General features: G+C 39.2%; 1 protein-coding gene across 1 annotated transcript in view; it reads left to right on the plus strand.

Annotated features, from left to right (window-relative positions):
• The first annotated feature begins 201 nt into the window (after positions 1 to 201).
• The window catches only part of il34 (interleukin 34), a 46,235-nt gene continuing 23,202 nt past the window's right edge, over positions 202 to 23,234 (plus strand). Inside the window, exons 1-5 of the mRNA XM_067588744.1 lie at positions 202 to 451; positions 7,424 to 7,790; positions 21,103 to 21,206; positions 22,102 to 22,179; positions 22,566 to 22,643. Coding sequence (XP_067444845.1) covers positions 7,745 to 7,790; positions 21,103 to 21,206; positions 22,102 to 22,179; positions 22,566 to 22,643 — 306 coding nt within the window. The 5' untranslated portion in view covers positions 202 to 451; positions 7,424 to 7,744. The remainder of the gene's footprint in view (positions 452 to 7,423; positions 7,791 to 21,102; positions 21,207 to 22,101; positions 22,180 to 22,565; positions 22,644 to 23,234) is intronic.

Here is a 23,234-nt window from a genome sequence, read left to right on the forward strand (position 1 = left end):
AAAGAGAAAATGTGTGTGTGTGTGTGTGTGTGTGTGTGTGTGTGTGTGTGTGTGTGTGTGTGTGTGTGAGAGAGAGAGAGAGAGAGAGAGAGTGTGTGTGTGAGAGAGAGGGGGGTGGTGGGATAGTGGGGGGGCATTGCAAGGCATGGACATAAGCTGCATTTATTTTGAAAGCAGGCTGTATTTGTATGTGTGATTGCGTCTTGACGTTGAAGGAGGGCAGTCCAGCCTGTTGCGCACTTGGCGGAGCACAGAGACAGAGCGCAGTGCAGCTACGTGCATGGACAGAGCCAGTGATGGACTTCTCTAAATGACTTTTATAGGTGACTTCGTGATTGGATTCCTATCGTCTCGGTCTTTCTTCTAATTTAACAAGGGCACATTACAGCGTGACACCTCTGAGCGGATACAGCCTTTACGCATCCGAGCCGGGGCAAAAAGGACTCTGGAGGTGCGTGTCCATTAGTGTGCGTGTGTGAGTGCATGTGCTCTTGGATGTCGATTTTAATTTCTCTTACTTTCCTCTTGGACACACGTGTTTCCTTTCTCTCTCTGTCTCTGTCTCTCTCTCCGTGTGTGTACCTGCGTGTGCTTGTGCGTGCTTGCGGCTGGTAGCCTTCGTTTGTCCAGCAATACTTTCACTTTCGTCAGGTGCGTAGACCATTAACTGCTCAAGCTGCGCTTTACTTCTCGCTGAAGAAAGAGACAAATAGCCCACTGATGAGGTACACAAGGCTCAGCCTGCATCGACTTATGCAACCAGTCGCGACATCATAAACTTTGTTGCAGCTGTCACAGATCATGCACGATAAGGTGACATCTTATTGATCCCAGAGGGGAGCTTTGGTCCTCACTGCAAGAGCCAGCCGCAGCCTATGTAAACATCCGCATCAGATAATTTCAACACTAGAGCAAACGCAAGAGCAGTGCATGACATAAATGCTGAAAAAAAGCTCAGGTTACACAATTTAGAAGTAGTCAGGCAACTGGTTTAACCTCCTGAGATAAGGCAGAAATAGTAAGCGCAGTAACACATAGAAGTCAGCACCCCTGAGGGTTAGAAATCTACTGAAAGCAATGGAATAACACGAGGGAGCAACACAGTGTGCAACATGCTTATAACTGAGTCCAATTCAATCTAACAAACCAGTAAATATGTCTACATTTCAATTTATTTTTTGAAAAATGGACAAAAGGCAATTCAAAGAAAGTTCATGCAGCCACAGACAATTCACGCTTTTCCCAGAGTTATTCGCAGTCGAATAAACATTTTTTGTCCATTATGTGGAAATGCAGCAGGTATTTCTGCTGTATGTGATCATATCACAGCCCTCAGTAGACTGTGACCACTGCTCGCTCAGCCTGCATGGCCTCTGCTGCAGATTCTCTGGGGCAAAAGCCTCTGCTACTGCCTATACTGTCATTTGACCAGCTGTTGGTGTATAGGGTTTCAGCCACCTACAGCTAATGAAGCCGTGTTGGCAACAAGCCATTGACATATGCATTTTTTTAATTTTTTGGGGAGGGATTGGTGAGCTGAAGGGCCAGACACGAATAACAGATAGATCAAATGTAGGATTAAGAAAATCCAAATATAGAACAGAGGAGGGTAACAGAAAAGAGAGGGAAAGCTGCTGTGAGACAGCCCCAAGCAATGTGTGTGTGTGTGTTTGTGTGTGTGTGTCCCTATACTTCTATCTTTGTGAGGACCAGTCTGAGGTTTGGACCTCCCATCTTGTGCAGGACTTTCTGACCGACTCTCATGTCATCACAGGCTGTATGAAGGTCAGGACTGCTTGGGTTTGGGTTCGGGTTCGGGTTTAGAATGAGGATGAGGTTTAGGTTAAAGTGAATGGATGTGGAAGGAATGTAGACTGTTAAGGGGTGTTTCAAGCACAAAAATACCAGATAAATGAAAAATAAAGAAATAAAGGGCAGGGAAACACTAAGGAGAGGCCATCATCTAACTAGTGCAATATATTCTGGTACATATATTCAAATATACATTCTGTGGGGGTCGTCCAGTGTGTACTTGAAAAAGGACAAATTCACAGACTGTCATTTTCTGAACGTATCCTGAAGGCAGCTTAGAGATGCATCAGAGATGCAGCTTTTATGCATCATTGCCTGCGTGTGTGCAAAAGGTTCAACACAAGAGCTAACATGTTGTAATATTTGGGTGTTGAGGCTGGTCAGGTGAGCATCATCCGTGTCCTATTAACACAGTTTTATAGTACTGGGCAGCAGCTTGTAAACAGCTTTTACAGGTTAAAAAAAACCAACAAAAAATAAAAAACCCTGCTGCTATAAAGACTATCTGTAACTTGCCTGCCATCCCCCCCTGCTGTCCAAAAATGCTTTAGTGTTATTTTTATTTTCCAGTTGTGTCACTTCTTTGCTGCACAGCAGTAGTTTAGTCATAAAAGTTTGGTGGGGAAAACTTGTAAATGTGTTTGTTTTGACAGTGAATTGCATTTGCACCCTCTTTAAAGATCTGGTATTATGGTGTTTATTGACTCATTTTTATTAATATTGAGTCAATTTCAAACATATCTGTGACATTTTGTTCACAAAAAGTTGTTTAGATTTTTTCTAGATCCGTCTTTCCCTACAGCCCAGATTCCCCTCTGTACTCCAGCAGGCTGTTTCGGAAACCATTTAAATGAAATCAGCATTATTAATGACCACCAACTCCAATTGGCTGGAGGTTTGGCCCCCACCTTCACTCCCAGCCAATCAGAATAAGAATTAATGAATAATGCAAGGTTCCTTACGCTGGATCTTTACCTGGTGTAATGGCTGCATCTGGAGACGTAAGACAGCATATAGCAGTCTATGAACTGGAATCTGATCCTGAATGAAGGGAAGAACTTGCTGTTGTACTTCAACAGATGTTTCAGAATGGGAAGATCATGTCCCATTTTCCCAAAAAAGTAAAAGTAATTGTTTTCAAATGTAGCCGGAGGTCGCTAGTTTAGCTTTAGCACAGATATATTATATTCCTTTGGCTGAGTAACAGAAAGAAACCATGTTTTAAAATTTCATCCAAAGATTAAAGATGAAAAAGTGTACTGAGACTAGTTAAGCAAACAGTTGGCTGTAAAATGTGCAGAACACACAGAAAACCACTTTCCGATAAAGGAGGGAAGATTGTCTCGAAAAAGGAATTTCAGCCATTCCTGATGTAAATTTCCATCCTCTGGAAGGCTGTACAGACTTTTTAGCTGCTGAGCAACCAGCAACACTTGCAGTTTTCCTCTTTACTTGTCATCTGGCTACAATGCAAACTCTGACTACAGAAGTTATGGCAGGGGTGGGCTCATGCTAAGGCTTTCTGGCATATTTGATTTGATTTTCTGGTGTGATGTAGCAATGCATACTGCCTCAACACCACTCGCTCTTCAGCTGCGAAATTTCAAATAACTTTAAAAGACTGAGGAGATAGAGTTGAGTAATTTTACTGCACAGGAGGGCCCCCACCATCACCCTAATCCACCCAAGGCTAATTTTTCTTGTTTTCCACCATACCACTCCTTTAACTTTAGGTTGCAGAATGAAAGCATTATTTTAAAAACAAACAAACAAAAAAAAACAAATGCCAATTATATTGCTTCTATACCCTCATTTACCTTATTTCAACTGTACAACCAGAGCATGTATATTCAAACATGCATATAGGGGTGTGGTAAAAAAAAAAAAAAGCGAGTGTGACCTGACTTGTGCTACTTTTTAAAATGTCTTCTTCAGTGTCATGAGGAGATCACACCTGTGTTCTTGTTGTAAATATTATTTTTGGTGCTGGTCTACATGCAGCATGCTGTAATTACCACCTACACACTTTTCCATCTACTTTTTGCAAGCTGTGAAACCAACAGTCGGGGTCAGTCAGTTGTTGATCTCAGTAGGTTGGCTGCCTGCCACAATGACTTCACTATTGATGGCACATTCAACCATCCAGAAAGTCACTAAGTTACTCAGCTGGTTACTGTCTGAGGTCAGTGCAGCTGTGGAGCACTGGAATAATTTAGGCAAACGCTAGACCAAGAGGGCGAGTAAGATTAGGAGGAAGATGAAGACAGGAAAACAGGAATAAAAATGGGGGAGGGAAGCAAGAGAAAGAATGACTCATGATTGAATCTGTTTATTGTCTGGATAAATACTGCATATTAAAACTATGTTAAATACTGGAAGATAATTTTAATTTCTAATTTCAATTTCAATAACATATCATAAACATGTTGTGTTGAAGTGTTATGTAAATGTTCAGTCCCAAAATAGACGCACGGAAGTGTTTAGAAATAACATTGTTTTTAGGGAGTATGACTAATTGATGACGTTCACCAGTGATTATACAGTTTTGTTCCTAGTGTGTTTTCCACCAAAACATCAGAGGCATTCCTGAGCTTTACTGGAGTTTACTCAAGATTGAAACATTTTATTGACAAGATGCAGATCACGGGCGGTAGAAGTGCTCTGGAAGTCTTGGTGACCAAAAAAACCCCCAAAAAACAAAAGTCACAGAATGGGGAATGCCTACGCTTTCCCTGAGATGTTTCAAATATTCTGCCCAGTGGGGTTGGACAAATATTAAAAACACCTTTAAATATAACGTACTCCAGCACAACAGCGCCACAGACCACATCCTCTGAGAGGATCATAGTGTTGTGTTGAATCAACACCTCTCTGGCAGTGGGAAATGTATGAACTAGTCTTTCATCTCGATCATCCTCTCTGATCTTCTTCCTGCTGCTTTTTGTGAAGTTGCGTTGAGCTCATGGGTTACATCTGAAATTACAGTATAGTTTGTCAGAAGGTGCAAGATTTTTTACATGCCGAATGTGAGAGGATAAACATATTGTCTATATTAGGGGCACATCTGTTGACCATATGTGAAGATGGTGCCCAAAGATAGGTCCGAGTTGACGATGTGTCAGTGCAGCAAGACTCCTCCGAACTGCAAATAGACCTTATCCTATAGAATCAGCTGATGGGAAGACTGGGCTTTATTGATGATGAGTGGAAACTGTCTGCGCTCAGTTGTGCAAATTTTCTCTGTGGGTTTCCTGTAAATATTTGCATGGATGCTGATGTGAGCTTTCTGAATTGGTTAGTCTTGTGATGTCAGAAGTTATAGGTGAGGCACAGTGTTCCTTATTGTGCAAGTACACAGTACATGTGCATGCATTTTATTCTTATGCTGCCAAAGATGTTGAAATACGAGCATGCAATTTTCACCATAAACAAATCTACATTTGCATTCTAAATTCAGCTATTGTATGTCTTTTGCTGATTAAAGCTCGCCTCATAATGTCATGTTTGACATTGTGACTGCCCCTAACTTAGGGTTAGAGAAACCAGATCCTTTACCAGTGATTTTCAGCTGGTGTTTGCTAGTGCACACTCAAAGTTGTGCTGTAAAAGAAAAAAAAAAATTAAAACAAATTTAAAAATTCTATACATTAAATAAATTAAAGAACAGTTAATATAAATAAGTCAGGTTTATGTTTTACAAATGAAATTCAGCTAAATTTAAATCTAAATTTAGAAGAATCTGTCAGACACATGCTTTGTCTAAGATATAGACAGTGAATTACACTAATCATCAAACATGTATGATACAATTAATTGATCAACTGAAAAATACATTTCGATTGTTTAAGTCATTAACAAGCATAAATGCCAGATGTTCTCAAGTTTCGGTTTCTCCAATCTGAGGCTTTGCTGCTTTTCTGTGTTACATATTATTAAATATCTTTGGATTTTGGACTGATGGTCAGAAAGAACAATCAATTTGAAGAGGCTCCATGGCCATATAACATTTTATAGACCAAAGAATTAATCGATAATGAAAATAATAATCAGTTGCAGCCCTCTATAAACTGTGCAGCATGCCCACTAAACCTGAGGTAATTAATGTGCTTTGCTAAAAGCTCTAGTCATAAACTTGTCTTTGGTACAGTTTTATTTTGATATTTTTACCCAGCCCTCAATGGCTGCAGGATGTTGCTGATCCCTTTGAACAATGTACATTACCTGTGGGCAGGACTGTACCACACTGCTAAGTGCACTTTTCAGTCTTCTTTTTAAAATGAGTCAACATCGGTTATCCCCATATATTGTCAGAATCTGAGATACTAGATGTGAATGAGTTAATGAACAACTAGACCCAACAACCTCACTGAGACTGAGTCCTTTGACCTAAAGAGAAATCATCTAAAGGGGAATAGATTGCCCTCCAAAACAACAATAAAGAACAACGCTCCTCCAATCAAAACGAACACATTAGTGCAGACGCCCGGGTCAAATGCTGCAACCTGAGCTGGAGGGCGATGACACAAGTTGAATATAACTGCTAATAGATGGTCAGGGTCATTGAAAACAGGACTGTTTGTCTTAATAAAGAGACAAGAAAGGTCTTTTTCTGTGGTGACTTGCAGATACTTGAAACATGTTTGAGATTACTGATCCTCCACAACAAATATTTTATTTTGAGTTTCATTTTGAGTCATTTATGGCTGTAGATTGTGATAACTTTGGTGATCTTGGACTCATTTTGCACCATCATTGGGATAAAATCAGATTTGCACAGTAGTTTATGCCAATAGTACTTGTTTTTAGCTCTAATTAGCAAATGTTAGCATTTTAACATGGTGAAAATAGGAAACATTATACCTACTAAACATCAGTATGTTAATATTGCCACTGTGCTGTGCATGTTAGCATGCTGAAGTTAGCATTTAGCTTTGCCTGAATACAGCCTCATAGAGCTGCTAGCATGGCAGCAGACTTTTGATTTTGTAATAGTTAGTGTTGTTAGGCCGATGTGGTAATTCATGTCTTGGTAGGACTTGTTTGGGAAAACTCTGCATGTACATCATACAATCTGTTTTCAGTTGTGTGAAAATGATTTCTCACAAACTACATAAGCTTTACCAGACAAGTTTCTTTGAATAGATATGATATTCTACAGCAAACAGGTATACAATGATGTTTAAATGTTACCATTCATTCAGTATTATAGAAGTCTAATTTATAATCTGGGTTCCAATTAATACATTTTTTGTAAAGAAATTGAATCTTTCCATGATGCTTTCTGTTGATTTCATCAGAAGTTATGGCATGGGGTGTAAACCAACGTCTTCAGTTCAGACCATCATTTCCTGATGTGCGGAGTGAAGAATGAAGTAAAATACTTTTCAAAAACCTTCAGGGAGAAACGAAAACTTAATTCCTTTTTGTAAATCTTTTACAGCGCTAAGTTTACAAGCATAACAAAATGCGCGGAATCAAAGTGGAATTTAAGGAGTCTCTGTCTCAATCTTTGTCTGTCCATCTGTGCAGCTGACTGCCAGTGTCCGTCTGATTGATTATTTGCCTGTTTTCCTCTCTGGCTCCCTGACTGGTTTTTGTCTTTTGTTTTCAGTCTGTCAACAGCAGTGAGGAACAGAAATACAAGAGCCATAAAAACCAGGATCTGTCTCTGCCAGCATGTTTCAGAGATGCTCAACAATGCAATCAAGACCTGAAGCCTGACAACAAGTGTGTGTACCGCTGAACACGCACACAGAAGAGTTGCAGAGACCAGTGTTTTAGCAGTCTGCGTGTGGCTGGCCCTGTGTGTGCACCTGTGTGTGTGTGTGTGTGTGTGTGTGTGCGTGCGTGTGTGTGTGTGTGTGTGTGTGTGGGTGTGCACATAGACACACTGTGCAGAGTTTAAAGGAGCAGAGGACTTGAGCCCAAGAGTATGGTCCAACTGTCCACCTCAGTCTGCCTGCTGGGAGGCCTTTTTGGTAAGAGACATCTGTGTGTGTTTTGTGTGTGTTTGTTTGTGTGTGCATGAGCTCTTGATGCTGTAATTAGTGCAGAGATGGTTTTTGTTTGTATCACAGTATAAAAATGTTTAATTGTGTCTTGTGTGTTTGTACATGATTTGAAGACAGCTGTAAGACCAGCGTTTGTTGGAAAGATGAGAAAAAGATTTCATTGTTGTGTGAGCCTGAAAGAGCGAAAAGAAGCAATGGACACACTCACTTTCTCAATTTTTGTTCTTTTTCTCTTCTAACACGTCTCTTTCCTTTGTTCTCTCTCACTCTTACTTTCTGGGCCTTATTTTCATGCACGACATTTGATGTTTAGTGATGTTTTGTTTTTTTTATCACTCCTTCGCTTGTTGTTTTAGTTTCCAATCATGCACCGAGGTGGAAGAGAAACCCAGTAGGGGAATGGGTTATTGGTAATCTGGTGGCGAATTGCAGTTTTGGTGTCCAAAGTGCCTTTTTAGATAATGACAGTGGAGAGATGACAAGTGAGAGAGAGAGGCAACAGAGGTTCTCAGCTGGATTCCCATGGGGGCAACCAGTAGAAATTAATGTATCTCCTCTCATGTCTGTTATTCACAGCCACTAGTAGGAGGTATGAGGGAGGGTTTTTTCCGCAGCCGTGTGTGTGTTTCTTTCACAGCCTCTAATTTGTGAATGTCACACAGTGTCAAAGAACAATGCATTGTGCGTGGCGGATCTGATGTGGTAACTTAATTTAGTGTAGCACACAAATAGCAGCAGACTGTTGCAAAGTAACCACACATGTCTTTGAACTAGTCAGCTCAGTATTCTAACTCAGTATGCTGTATCTTTTCTATAACCTGGTATTTTATAAAGGTTTCCAAGAGTGTAGGAGCTGATGACATCTTAACAAGGCACTTGACAAACAGTTCACATATACTAAATACAAATTAGTATCAACCTGCTGATCTGTCAACAGTTTCGGTTTAATTTAATATTGTGAAACAGAAAGCACATTGTTTCCACTATTTTATATATTGTTGATTTATATGGAATTTTCTGTCACAATCACTTCAGAGGACATTACACTGACTTACATTCATTTGCTTGAGACTTACCCCAACCCTAACCTTACATTACCTTATCTTCAAAACCAAGTCCTCAAGTTAATGATTTACATCATGGGGATTAGTTTTTTGTCCCCAAATGGCAGGTGAGTCCACACAGTGTGACTTTGTAAACAGATTTATGTCCCCACAACATGAGGAACACAGAGAGAAGCTACATAGATGCAGTGTTTTCTTTTATCCTCTTTAGTGACATAAAGAATTTATCGTTCTGGTTTTAACAGTGAGTAGGTTTGCTGCAGGCTACCAGGTTGATAAGAACCTTCAGTCATCTAACATTCAGTTAGTAATTTTTTGTCTAAAAATAAATGCTGCTGAGACAGCTGTGGAGATTAACCAAGATATTTGACCTCAGGCTAACCTCACTTGACACAATCTCCTTTGCTGGACCATTTAAATGACAAACGTTGCCCCAGGGTAGACAGTTTTACTGAGGAACTCTGTTCTCAGACATAAGTAGATAATTTCAAAAGTAAGAGTGATACTCCACTTGTCAGTCACTGGAAGCATATAGTCAGTACATTACTTTTCTGTCACTTGTATTACGCTTCTGTTACAAATATGCATTTGCTCTTACCCGCAACAATTGGGAAAACTCACTAGTGCCCATGTGTGAAAATTTCAGTAGCTGAAAAACATAAGAAAATATGTATGAAAAAGGTGGTTTTAAATCATTTTTCTTCTTGCTGCGTCTGTATACATGTTATTGCCTGAATTCTGTAAGTCAGTGTGCCCAAATCACACAACAAATATCAAATTTCTCACTAGACATATCTATAGTTTCAGCTTATTTTCCCAGGTATTGAATCATCGGTCTCTGAGATTTCTGCCACAACAACAATATAATTGATTTGAAATTGATTTCTTAACATCTCCCCAGGATGTCTGGTAATGGTTCAAAAACAGTTCTAAAATGAAAGTGAAAATATTTTGGAGCTCTGTTAGGAAAACAGAGGTTCAAAATCATTACACTACAACAGGAATGTAAGAGCAAACAAATTCAACCAGCAGCATTACTTCTTCACAGTTTCTGTGCTCTTGTGGTCATTGCACTTCAAACTCGGTGGGTGTAAAAATTAAAAATAGAACCAGTATGATGCATAGCATGGAAAATTTCAGTCAAATATTTTAAGGGTTTTTGAAGTCAGGTACAGGTGCACCATTATCGGATGTTGAAAGGATGACACCATGAGATCCATATGCTCACATCCATTTAACAACCAAAAACAGATAAAAAGTCATTAGAAGGATCTGTATTCCACATATCTGCACACATCAGTTATATTATGATTTCGTCATGATTTCAGTTTTCTGTGCATGTTGCAGTTTTTGCTCTTAGACCAGGACCTTTTTTGGCCAGGGATCATTCTTGGACTAATGTTGGTTGGAAACAACCCTGGTTACTCTGGATAATTGCTAGCAACAGTTTCCATTGGAACTACCTTCTGCTGAAGAAATTGTCCCAATATTTATTGCTGACAGCTGAATTTTTCAAGTGTAATGTATGCTTTGATCAGCAAAAGTGAAACACCATTCACCTCCATGGTGGCAGAAAAACCTTCAGAGGTGAATATCTCAGCACATGAAGCCACCGGGGATGAGAAAATATATTAATTATTTTTTGTTGATGTTGATTTGGGTTAACTGACCCTTTAATGGTGGACTCACAGGTCAGTGAGGACAATCTCCCAGGTTTTGTTGTTAAAACTAGAGGGAAACCATTAAAGAGTTTTAAAAAAAAAACCTGCATTGCAGAACCAATCCAAAGTCTTTAGGAAAGCTCTTCATTTTGGGGCGGTGACGTGCAGGTCACTATGGAGGAGAATGGGGAGAGAGCATCGTTTCCGGTAAGGTGTGTCCTTGACAAAATGTAAGGGGCGTAGGTTTGTTAGTGGCTGTTCTCACCGCCATTCAAGCAACTACCGTGCATTTAGAAATTCCCAGACTTCAGTAGGCGGAGATCTCTGATTTCTGAGTAAGTGCTAGTTTGTTGAGACTTTTGAGATTTCAAGCTTTCTAAGCAGCCAAAATCAGCCCAGATATGTTTATTTGCTGGGTCTGGTCCACACTCCGCTTCCTGAACAACCAACCCCTGCAAGTCCAATTTCTTAGAAACTTGAAAGAACAACAGTGGGAGGTTCGGAGGCAGACAACTCCAGTATACCAGTACAAAGTTGATAGGGTTTGTGTTTCATTTGTTAGCTATGATGTATCTAACATTACTCAACACAGCAAATGTCACATTGACACAGCTGGTGTGGCAGCTGTGTGTGATTTTTGTGGGTTTCTGAGAGGCATCTCTGGCTTGTCTGGTCCTGTAACTGCAGATAATGAGATAATCAGCATTAATGTTATTTATCTCCCCTGCAGTCAGGCTTGAGTTGCTTCCTGGTGACTGTAGCATGCTGGCAAGTTAACACTTTTCCAGAGTCTGAGTTGTACACTTGTAGACTGGCTGGCTATAGTTTTTGTTGTAATTAAACCCACCAGCATGTGTAAACTTGCCTATAAGTGTGTGACTGCTCCTGTGTCCCCTGAGGAACAAACCTTGTTGCAGTCTCACTCGCTAACATTTCACAGACATCATGTGGTACTGCCATTGTGCCTTTTCTTGCTTGCTAGATAATTTAAGCTACCTAGAAATAAAAGACACACTGCTTTGTTGGTCTTAAACCACACAGTCTGTTCTCTATATTTTCAAATATATAAATACAGAGCAGGGTTCCTGTTTTGTTGAATCTTGATAGTTTTCTGTCATGCTAAAAGTTACTTTCTTCACCAGTCACATTTATATTTAGACTCTGACTTTTGTGAAAGCTGCTGAAAGTATTTTAGAGCTGCAGAGTTTGACATTGATCCATAATCACTCACTGCGGTAACTTTTTCACTAAATATTGCTTAACAGTGTTGTTAAATGGATCTAAAAATGTATCTAAACAGCTACTGCATATAAATAAAACTTTCAAAAATTATTTTCGAGGAGACAGGGCTAAGAATAGATATAATAATAAACAAGCGCATAATATGTGTGTGTGCATGTATAAAAGGATATGAATGAACAACAGGGCAATCTTCAGGTGAAGAAAACCAGACCTCTAGGAAGATTAAATAACTGTGTTTAAATTAATCTTTCACTATGAACAGATCACAGCTACACAACTGTCATCACCATATCATAGAAAAGCACTGATTAGCTAAACAAGGATCATATTTTTCACAAACATTCCCCACTGGCTTTTCCTTTAGAATATTGACCTTTTGAATCCTTTTGCAATCCACTGTACTACCTTTGGTTTTTATGTCCAACACCTGCAGCCGTTTGTACAACCTGACGGTCAATATCTAAAGCTTTTCTTCTGTGCTGACAGTCTGTGATTGATATGCAGTCATCATAATCCTCTGCAGACACAGTGTAATGCAATCTTTTCACTGATGATTGATCTGAAATTTCAAGATAACAGTCAGTCTACTGCAAAAGCAGTCAGACATCTGTTATATATTTGCATCAGATGTTGCTGTAGTAATAGCAGAACACAGTACAAAGAGAATATTTCCATATGCCCTTTGACAAAAACTTATTAGGCATGGGAAGGATAATTAGCAAAAATAAAATAAGACATGTTCAGTGTGACAATTATTTATATTTTTTTATCTCAAGTAAGTTTCCATTCTTACATATTGAATGGAAACTAGATGATGGTTTCCATTTCTTATCACAAGTCAATAAAAATGCTCTAGCTTTAACTTGTGAGTGGCCCTCCATAGAGACAGCAAAGACAGATGGGTTGCAACAGAAAGAAACTGAGAACTGACAGCTCTTCATCATACAGGCACAAATGCCATCATTTGTGCCTGTATGATGAAGTGTTAGGTCAGTGTACCCTGGCTGTTCACCCGGTTACTCATGAATGCTTTATGGTGGTAATATACAGAACAGTCAGAATAGTCAAGAATGTGTGTGTGTGTGTGTGGGGGGGGGGGGGGGAGTGGGGTTGGGGGTGGGGTGGGGGTGTTTTTAATTTAGGTTATGTCCCATCTGAACTTAATGGAAACATAACATTGCATTTTCATAATTGAATAATCGATTAATAATGTTTTGTCATTTTTCAAGCAAAAATGCCAAGCATTTTCTCTTTCCAGCCTCTCAAATGTGATGATTTGCAGTTTACTTCGTCATATATGACAGTAAACTGAATATCTGAAGGTGTTATTAGTCAGACAAGGTATCAAACAAGCTAATTGAAGACATCACTGTTGTCTCTAAGAAACTGTGAATGCAATTTTTTCACTATTTTTCAACATTTCATAGACTACATGATAAATGGAAAATAATCAGCAGATTAATTGATAATTGAAATAATCATTAGTTGCAGCCCTACTTGAAATTATATTATTATATGTAAAACCACAGCTAAAACAAAAACAAAACAAAAACATCACGCATTCTTGCTTGCAGCTTAAGCTGTGGCAGATGGGGTCCACTTTTAGCCTAAAATAATTAAATAGCCAACTGAGTAAGTAATCAAGGTTTTGGTAATTTTTTATTTTACTCTCCTCACATACTGTTGCCTACACAGCCAGAAGGTCCAGCGTTCAAACCACACCAGGGTCAAGTGAGGCCTTTCTCGAGTTTGCTAGTGTCCTCCAACAGTTCACCTAAGGCATGCAGGTTAGGTGAACTGGAAACTTTAATCTACGTTATGTGAATGTGAGTGTGTTTTATCACTGTGATATACTGGTGACACGTCCAGTGTTTCACTGCCTCACACCTAATGCATGCTATGATAGGATCCAGCTGTGCAGCAGCAGCCCTGAACAGGATAAGTGAGAGTAGACAATGGATGGATTGATAAATGTTAGACAGTGTTTAAATCAGATTGAGGAGGAGTTTAAGGTCACGTTGTGTCACCCACAGATTTGAATTCCATCAAGTTCAAGTCTTTGGCTTGGTGTCAGTTCTTCCAAGAAGCAAGAGAAGACTTGTGGAAGCATGAGGAGATTTTATGTAATTGCAGGCACTAGCACAATGTTGGTGTGTAGATAGATCGTACTGTATGTTCTAGCATCATACATCAAACCCTGGCAGCTATAAAATGTGATTTTTTAAAAAAATCTTTGGAAACCAACCTATTTTTCAAACCAACTGCTGTAGCTCATGGGAAGCGTTATATAAGGCTTTATGTGTTGTGACCGCTCGTCAATGCATTTTCTTGTGCAGAGGCTAGAGTTTCATTGAGTGTGGCTTGGAACATGTAGTCTGCTGGACAGATTTTTTTTTGTGCTAACATAATCCTAAAGTGGACTGGAGCATAAATTGTGTGTTTTTTTTTAGAGTTAATCAGAATATAAATGTAGTGTATTTTTAGTGCACACTACCAGAGGTGTATTTTTGAGAAAAACAAATTGATTAATTCTCTTCTTCAAAAAGTACTCCTCTTCTATCTTTTGTGTTTCAATCTTGAAGATCAAGACGTAAATGCTGCACTGTATCAATGTCACATCATTCCATGTGTTTACATTCACTATATTCCGAATACTTTCATGTCATGGCAAATTTATTGTGGACACTGGAGTTACTGGATGTAGATCTAGAAAACCAAGAGCAAAGAGTTAAAGGTGTATATATGCATATACTGGATAATAGGTCTATGTCTCAGCTATCCGGGGGGCTTTTGGGGTCTTGCAAGCAAGGTGGTCCTCACAGCCATTCTCCTGTCACCTTTAACAACCTAGTGTTAACACACTGCAGAGGTCCTGGAAGGTCATTACTCTCTTTGTCAGCATACTTTCACTGAGTATGAAGCTGATCCCATACAAGATAGTAGTGTAATGAAGTGCTGAAAGATAAACGACTGCAACTATGTGGCATAGCATGTACATTATGTTCTGCATCACAGATGAGATGTTTACACTGCAGAACCACATATATGGGAACTGTTGTGTGTGTGTGTGTGTGTGTGTGTGTGTGTGTGTGTGTGTGTGAAGGATTGCTTAACAATTGTGGTAAGCCATACATTGTTACTCCAATTTGATTGGTTTCTCTGGGTTTTTCTACATTTGAGTATTATAGAACAGCTTTCCTTCTATTAGCCTCCTCTCCTCTGCAAATACAGGATCACATGCTGCAGTTTGGTAAACATTAATCATACTGACTGTCTGACGTGATAAATTACAGATATGAGTTTCCTGCTATGGGTGCTTGTGTGTACAGTGGGGGTGTTGAACTGAAGGTGAATCTGTTTAAATGTTTTTGAGGGAATCTGAGGAAGGCAGAATCCAGAATTGGTTGATTGATACTGTAATCCACTGGATGTTTTTTGCAAACATAAATTCCATTAAAAAGGAGATTGTCTTCTATGTACATATTAGAGGACCGTACTCCTAACTCCTGACAAGATAGATTAGTCACACAGTCAGAGGTCATTCTTTGGTGGGGGTCTCCAATACAGAAGAGGGCACTGATACAACTGCATATCAGTGTATGGTGGTGTTTTGTAGCTATTTCCCTCCCTGACACAGGTTGTATACTCTGTTAGATGCCTGCTTTAACATCTCACACTCTGTTGATGGTAGGATTTTAGTAATATTGCTACACGCCGGCAACTTGGATTAACGATCAATTCCTGTCCAGCTGTGACTGCTTTCAGCAAGTCTTTGTTGTCTTTAAGAGAATATGTTTGTCATTAAAACACTGAAGCTGAGGCCAGTATGATTCTTCTTTAATAATTTCTGTTAGTAAATTGCCCTTGCAGTACTTCCAGCCTGGAACACCCAAATGGTCTTAAATATTGCTTCCCTACAGAAACTTGTGAAGTCAAGTTTGTTACCTTGGAACTGCGTCAGGGTCTTAACCTGGATTAAGGGTGGTTGATGTGGAGATCAGAGATGTTAACAGAGTGACTGTCTTGGTTGAAATAATTTAGGAAAACCTTTGTTGGTTTGGTGTGGGCTCTCAGGATCTATGAGAAAGACTGGTCTATTGAGGAAAGTTTGGCTGCTGAAACAGGCCTTGCACCTCAGTCTGCTGGGTTAGGTTAAGTGGAAACAAGCCTCCACTGTGTGTGTAGCTCAACAAGGTGCATGGAGAAGCAGAATAGCCTAAAAAGTATTGACAGGGGCTAATACCCCCAAAGGGTCAAACAAGTTCTTAACTGTAGAGGGCAAATTATGCCTATTAAAGGGCTTAGGTTTCAGGCATGTACAACAGGTCTTGGCAGTCCTCTTATACTAATAAACAGAGGATAATTAGCTTTACATAAGCTGTCTGCCAGTTTTCTTTTAAAATAGGGAAAGACTCTGATGATGCTATTATTGAGGTCAGGTCCTCCTGACAGGAGAACATCAGTCACAAACACCTGTCACCTGTCTAGAGATACCAGTGCTCTTTGCAAACTGGTTGAGGGGGAATTCTTTATTGTTAGGGAGTCATTTACACTCTTGATGACTCTTAACATGTATCTTATTTGGAAGTAATATGAATAAGTATTGTAAGAGTTTTTGGTCAACATACAGATTCATTGCGGACAATTTGCAGTAGCTGTCAAACTGATGCATGGGACTGTACAGAATGTTTATTTCATTTTCTATGGGTGGCAACATTGGTTGATCTATCCACTACTTTGGTCCTGACTGAAATATCTCACCAACCATTGGATGACTTGCCATTAGATTTTGTACATATATTCATGTTCCCCAGAGGATGAAGTCAACTTTGGTGATCCCCTTACTTTTCCTCTAGTGCTACCCAAAAAGGGCTGGCGTACTCCTTCAGACATGCCTGTCGGATGGTCAAATAGCTTCATAAACCCCTCCCCCCACACATTTCCGGCAGTGGATGAGGAGGGACTGTGCAGGGCCATTTCTGTAACTTTGACACCGATGAGACAGCATTCACACCCAATTCACACAGGTATTTGCCAGCTGTGTGGATGTGAGAAAGGGTATACTTCTCTCACTAGTTCTCCTTTTTCATTCATGACACAACTATTTCTGTAACTTTTTATTTAAACAACCGAGTTCAACACTATGACTACCTTCTAGGAGAGACTGTCTGAAATAATGCTCTGTTATCCCCACATTTAAACAATATCGCATCTCACTTGTTCCCCTCCCCTCTCTATGATGGTCAGCTTTTCACTCCGCTTTGGCTCTGTTGTGATCAATCATAAATCAAGCTTTAATCTTGTTTTCTGATAGCTGATAGTCCCCCCCATTTGTAGAAGGTGTTACAGTCCAGGGAGCAAGCCAAACAAGTGCCACAGCACTGCATACGGTACATTAGTCAGCTTGTTGACAATAATTACAATTAATCTAGGCCAATAACATGAAGCCACTCACTGGTTGCATGTGTTATATAATCAATGTTGGCTTTCCATCCACTACAATAAGGAAAACCTGTTTAACCAATAAAGTTCTCCTGGCTGTGAGTTTGTGGCACAATCTGATCCAACAGACTGAATCACACAATGAAAAGCTCCAACTGACAGTAACACTAACAATCTAAAAATCTCTTTCTCTCTCTTTCTCATACACACAAATACGCACCTACACACACACACATACACAACACAGGCATTTTCATGTGTATGAACATGTGCTGACATGCAAGTTCAGATACAGAAACACATTTTATGAAGCATTTAAACTTTCTCTGAATCTTTTATGTGAATAGTGCATTGATAATCAGCACAATGGACTGTATATGCTCATATATGAATCTAGTCGAGTTGAACACTAACTACTGAGATACTGTGCCACTCAATTTTTTTCAAGCACTAAATGAAAGGGAGGTTGTTCCATTCAAATCTACCAGTAATGTAATTTATTTTAAACATTAATAATATACTGTACATGCGTCTGAATTCACCAGAATTAATGTAATACAATTTAAAAAGCTGTGAATAGTCAAACCAAAGTAATGGCCTTTCTTACATGTGTGGCTTTTGCATGCTTCATCTTACAGTGATGAGTGTGTTTGTCTACACTCTTCACACACAAAGACGAGCAAATGGTGTTGCAGCACTTTCATTCACCTACCTGTGGGTGAGGAGACTTTTTCTTCAGACTGGCAGCAGCATATTGGCCGATGTAAAGGATCAAACAGGCTTTGGATTTGTTTGTTTTTTTTGCAATCATTTTCTCTTTTTAAAATTAGCTGCATCTGTAGCTGCCAGAGGCTTATTGCTTTGGTTTAAATGGGCTTGAATGAGCTGTGATTGACAGACTGTGTTGCCATATTGCTGCAGAGAGCATTATAGTACCTATTTGTCAAAGGTGACTATGCTGCATTCTTTGGTTGACAGGACAAATGTTGTAGATCATAGATACATCTGACCTTTTAGCATAGCAAATTATTACTTTTACTGTGAAGTTTTCTGTGGGTAACAAGCTTAGAATATAATGAACTCTTTCAGGATAAGAAAAAGATGCGTTTGTTCCTGAATAGTTGTTAAAAGGTAACAAAAGAGTGTAGTGAGAATGCTGTAGAGAATAATGTAAGGTTAGTTGCATACCCTTCTGGCCATATTCCTGTTCAACAATATTCCCACTGTGCCAAGTGAACTTTTTTAAAGGGGTGATCATCTTTGTTTCTCCCTCTCAGAGCACTTTTATTGACCAGCCTGTTTTTGGCAAGGAGCCAGTTTCAGTCAATTGTAAATCTCTCACGTCATGCTGAGTGTATTACACGTCTGTGAGTAAGAGGAGAAATGAGAGCTGGTGAGAGAACAGGAAATTAAGGAGAAAGAGTAAAGCTTAAGTGCAAATAAAGTAAGTTTGTAGAAAAGTGCATATGACTACACACAGTAGCCTCCTATTGCTTAGCATTTGTCCTTTTAGGGAAACCCATTTATAGAAGAATGAAGATGTTTTCCTCATTAAGGTTAAGATTCAATACTCCTAAAGATAAAACACAACTCACAAAGCATCTAACCATTAAAATAGCTCCTGGGCTGAAGAACTCTGAACAGTATAGAGGATGACTTTTATATTGCAAGGAGTTTGGCCCTTATTCAGCTGAATGAGCATGTTGAACAGGCAGGAGAGGCTATCAGTAACAGAGAGTTACCATCAGTGTGGCTTACTTTTTGCCTCCACCTTTACATTTCTTCTTCCATATTCAAAAGAACACAGGCTGATAACACAAAGGGAAGCGAAATTCCCAAGCACCAGAATATATGTGCATGTTGGCGGGGTGGCCATCAGTTTTAACACTAGTTCAAGTTAAGAGCTCTCTGTCACTATGAGTGACTAGTGAGTACAAAGAGTGCAGCCCCTGGGGGTTGTAGGTACCTTAAGTGACTTTTTCCAAGGGTCTGACCCACTGGTCAAGATTGACAGTGACTAGTCTTTAAAACACTGCTGAACATCTGGAGACCATCAAGTCTTTTTCATAAATAAACATACTTCTGTCAGTATATTTTTCCAGTTCAGTGTAAAGAATAATGATATCTTCATAATTCTTTACACTGAACTGTCCTCATTTTCTTTAATTTGTTACGTAACACACAATAGTAAATACTAAAAGAGTCTTTGGTGATCAGACCCTCATTATGGAGTAGAAACCATATTAAACCAGTGCAGTGATTCCCTTTTCTGTAAGCTATATCTACACCTGAAGAGCTTGTTTGGGGACTAAATCTGAAAAAACGCTGGAGGTGAGGTGCATCTACGTAGCACTGAAATGACAGCTGACAGCGTCCCAGAAAAGAAAAGTATCAGCACCAGCAAGATGAAGTCAGATAAGCATCAGTGGTAAATAGTGGGAGCAACCAAAGACAGATTCAGTTGACAGTGAAGGATTTGCGTAAGAAGAAAGCATGTAAACATATGCAGTTAGTTAAATTAATGCATATGAAGATTTTACTACTGGAATAGTTGGACATTTTGGGAAACGTTTGGGATGTTAGATGAGACGATTGATACCACTTTCATATATGGATGCTAAATATGAAGCTACCAGCAGCAGCCAGTTAGCTTAGCTTAGTACAAAGACTGAAAACAGCTACCTGTCCAAAGCTGACAAAGTCAGCCTACTAGCACCTCTAAATAACACAAGTGTAAAAAAATGCATACACATTTTTTTCTTTACTATTTATATTGGATTCTGCTGGAGGACATTTGACTGTAAGAAAGAAGGCTAAAAGAAAGAGAAGGGAAGGATCTCCTGGCAAAGAGCCATACCAATGACAGAAGTCATTGTGTGATTGCCAGTAGAATAGCCTGTGTTCCAAATATGTGACTGTGGAAAATATCACTTGTTTGCTTAATTGATTAGTTTATCCTGAAGGGCTGAGTCAGGGCAACTGGAATCTCATCCAAAATACCTCTTCAGATCAGAACTGAAGTCTTCAAGGATCTGAAACTAGTCCAGCTGCCCTTGACTTAACCCTGCTGGGTAGACCATGGCCTGCATGACTGAGAATCCTCACAGACAGATTGATTTGTAATCACAGGTTAGTGGTTAGACTACAGCTGTGACAATTTGTCCATAAATTGTTTTTTCTTTTTTAATGGAGAAATGCCAAATATTTGCTGGTTGCAGCTTCTCAAATTTTAGGATTTGAAGCTTTTCTGAATGTCCTTGTGTTTTGGACAGAACAAGACATCTGAAGACATCCCCATGAGCTCTAAGAAATTATATATTATTTCATTTTCATTATTTACTGACATTTTAGAGACAAACATTCATAGATTAATTAAGAAAATAAATAGCAGATTAAGTGGTAATGAAAATAATAAGTAAATAGTTAGTGGCAGCCCTAGTTGTAATCATACAGTCCGCCAACTCTTACTTGTGTTAATAAATGTGAAGGAAAAACAACTATCTACTGTATATTACCAATATGTTAAATAAAATTTAACATATTGCATTTTGCCCCAGAGTGGCCTGCAAATGATTTTACAGACCTGCTACAACTTGCTACAAGCCTGTACACAGAAACATCTACAGTACACACAGGTATTGCTTACACATGCACAACCCTGACCTATTTAGTCAAACCATATACAGTAGTTAAGCCAAACAAGTAAGTCCTCTCTCTCTATGTATAGAAGACAGACTGTAAAGAAGACAGATCTATATGTAGACTGTGTGCACATACTATCTGCTCAAGTTCTGTGACATGCTCAGCATTTGACGCTCTGTAAAAAAAAAAAAAAAGTGCAGTTATCTCATACTCTCTCACTCCTTGTAGGCCTGCTTCTGCTAGTGCCTGTTCTGATGGCCCTGACGCCAGCCAGCATGTGCACCCCCTTGAAGACACTCAACGACAGCCTCAGCCACAGGCGACGGTACATGGTGAGAGAAAATTTGGCATGTTTGCAAGCATGTCACAGTGAATGTGGAGACACATGTACAGTTGCCTTGTCGGTGGAGGGTCAGTGGTCCTAATGACTGGCCCAGCTGGGGAGGTTAGAGCAGTGGAAGTAAATGAGCAGTACACTCCTGACCCTTAAAGACAAACATCAAGGTTCAACCTAAGAGGAACATATCATATTCTTTAAATCATCACTTGTTTGGTGTATTCTAGGGGTCATTTTTAGCAGCTTTGTCCACTTCTACAGAAGTAAGTGACTTCCTGCCAGTCCCAGAATGACTTTCAACTGATCCCAGCCAAATAGACAATAACAGGAGGACATCAAAAAAAAAATTGTAACAGCAGCAAGAGATAAAGATTTTCCATTTGCCAAAAAACAAAACACTGTTTTCTGAATAAAACTGTTTAAAATGCCAATTTGGTGAATGGTGGTAATTGTCCCAAACAATAAAATCAGGTCTATATGGAGCAGTGCAGTCCCTCTATCCATCATGTACAATATACTGGATGCTGCTGAATGATAGATTGTCATGAAGTGGTATTTTTTTAAAATTGCTCTAATTGGCCTTACTCAGGCCCTGCCCTTACTAATCCAAAATTGGATTAGTAAGGCCCTTACTAATCCAATTTTGATAGAACCTGGGGAAATAACATCAATACTAATGGGCCCAGATGGGGACTTAATCATAAATAGAACATGACATATTTATGGTTTTTGTGTTACTGAACTTGTGTGTAATTTTGAAAGAATGTGTTTAAATTTACTAGTTTTGATAGTAAATGTCACAATCAATTACTCAAACATATGAACAGGTTTCTGATTTATGAAAAGCATATGCTCATTTTTCTCTCTCTTTCTTTTTATTTGTGTTGCAGAAGCACAACTTCCCCATCAATTACACCATCAGAGTTCATCAAAAGGAAGTCTTTAAACTGTCAAACATCAACAGAATGGTAAAAGTCGCACGACGCTGTCCCTTGATTTATTGACTCTCTTCCTTCTCTTGTCCAAGGGGATGGTGGGGGAGATTCCTCACATGATGCATTTATATGCTCTACTAGTCTCACAAGTTTGCCATCAGAGGTCAAACAAAGGTCTGGTTGCATGAAAACATATCCAACTACACCTGAACCTGCATCACCAAAGTTTAAATATTCCCCATCCTCTCTGTTTCTTCCCTCCCTGCATGTACATGGTTTAGTGCTACATGGTGATGCACTGTAGCATACATGCTGGTAAAATATTGAAATAAATGTGTCATCCTTTGTTCTTTGACATCCTTCTTCATGTCACAGATTCACATAATCTGATTACATCTCTCCTCTCCTCAACCCATCAGAGGTTACACGTGGAGGGGTTGGACGAGTTGGTTCTCCAAAGGTTGTGGTTCCAGGTTAACCAAGGAGTGTTAAAAAAGGTAGGAACACAGTCTGCATCAAGATGCAATTTGTCAAAAAATGGATTTTTCATCCCTCAGGAATAAACGTTTTCATTTATAATTAGTCATAACTGGTTTAATGTTGCTTTTTCCCCCCCAAATCCTGAATACCTGTGCAGGTGTGCATTTTTGTCTATTTCTCATCAGTCATGTCCACTTAACTTTATCATTCTTCATTTTGAATTTTTGAGATAGGAAATTAGATTGTTACATACCACAGGACATTAAATCATTAAATCACTCAAATCAATTGGTCATTAATCATTCAAATTTAATTGCCTTAAATGGATGGAAAAAATGGACCCTCCTCACAGAAGTTGACATACTGACATTTTGTCCTTGCGGGTCATTGGATCATGCTGTTGCTAGTAAAAAGTATTCAGTTTATACTGTGTGTGTCATTGTTGCGTGTTACACAAAACATATGTTGTCATTAACTGACAATTTTTGTTTCTTTTGACAGCTGCTATAAAATGGTCATTTAAATTGACTGAAGGTCATAAATTGCTAACAACCAAAGAATGACTAGTGTGCAGCCATTGACTATGTGGTATAAATCAAAAGGCGCTC

Source organism: Thunnus thynnus, chromosome 5 (genome assembly GCF_963924715.1).
Source record: "Thunnus thynnus chromosome 5, fThuThy2.1, whole genome shotgun sequence".
NCBI classification, from domain to species: Eukaryota; Metazoa; Chordata; class Actinopteri; order Scombriformes; family Scombridae; genus Thunnus; species Thunnus thynnus.